The 1175-nt window shown below is 49.4% G+C and overlaps 1 protein-coding gene across 1 annotated transcript in view; it reads left to right on the plus strand.

The window, feature by feature from the left end:
- SPAG16 (sperm associated antigen 16) overlaps positions 1-271 on the plus strand; it is a gene marked incomplete at its 3' end in the record, with an annotated part of 219151 nt that extends 218880 nt beyond the window's left edge. The window contains exon 12 of the mRNA XM_015407767.1: positions 128-271. Within this exon, the coding sequence (XP_015263253.1) occupies positions 128-271 (144 nt within the window). The remainder of the gene's footprint in view (positions 1-127) is intronic.
- Positions 272-1175: the final 904 nt, after the last annotated feature.

Here is a 1175-nt window from a genome sequence, read left to right on the forward strand (position 1 = left end):
AGAAGCTAACCCAGACGGTGGGATTTGGGGCAGATGGTGGCATCTTCTGTTGTCCGTGCCGCATGTAGCAAACGATGGCACTATCCTGATACCATTCCTTAACGGGCACCCCTTTTCTTCCACACAGCTTGGCTTTGCACCCCAGGAAAGACATCGTCGTCACAGGCAGCGATGACCGTCTGTGGAAAATGTGGGCCTTCCCCAATGGCAACATCATCATGAAAGGTGAAGGCCACACGGACTGGCTCTCCGGGTGCTGCTTCCATCCCAGGTAAGCCCAGACCGCCCCGGAGCTGGTGCTCATCCCTTCTGGGGACAGGCACGTTTGCTCCGCCTCTTCTTGGTGGCCGGCTCCCTGCCGCTGAAGCCCTCTGCTCTCTGCTGGGTTTCCAGACATGGAGATAAACGTTCCTTTGGCTTTTGCTGTGTTGACTTAAGATTGGTTGCTTTCAGTGTTTCGTGTATTGCAAACTTTAGCCCACATGCTTGTGCATCTAACCAAGTATAATTAGCATTTCAGATCTTGCCATATTCTGTGTCTGCGTTCATCACAGGGACAAGCTAGATGCATTATAAATATTTTTAAAAGATTGTAGGCTGTTTCTTGTTGCAGTGTTTATTTTATTTGTCCCTTTGTGACAAATTGGATCCATACCCAGCCTCAGTGTTCCCTCTAGGATGAGTTAGTGTGAGCTAGCTCACAGTTCTTTAGCCTCTGGCTCACACATTTTTGCCTTAGCTCAGGAAGGAGGGCTCCAAAGCAAACTAATGTAAGCAGTAGTCAAATCGCTCACTCACAACTTTAATGCCAGGAGCTCACAAAGCAGAATTTTTGCTCACAAGACCCCACAGCTTAGAGGGAGCATTGCCCAGCCTACCTAGAATATTACTCCCCCTTGCTCCATCACTATGTCACAATTTTGGGGGGGAGGCACCTATTAGGAAGCAGTCATTTAGGACACTGAAATGGCCCAACAATTAAATACGCTTAATTATCATTGGCCCCGTTCACACGGAGGATTTGCCGCACTAAAGGCACGAATGTCAGGCGGATTTTTGGGGTGCGATCACACCGCAACATCTGGGAAGCGTAGCGCACCTGTGGTGCCCCGCCGAATATGCGCAGTAAAAAACTACCTTGGAAAGTCCACTAGTATCTGGAAAACGTGGGGCAG

This window comes from Gekko japonicus, unplaced genomic scaffold (genome assembly GCF_001447785.1).
Source record: "Gekko japonicus isolate JY-2015 unplaced genomic scaffold, Gekko_japonicus_V1.1 scaffold2630, whole genome shotgun sequence".
Taxonomy (NCBI): Eukaryota; Metazoa; Chordata; class Lepidosauria; order Squamata; family Gekkonidae; genus Gekko; species Gekko japonicus.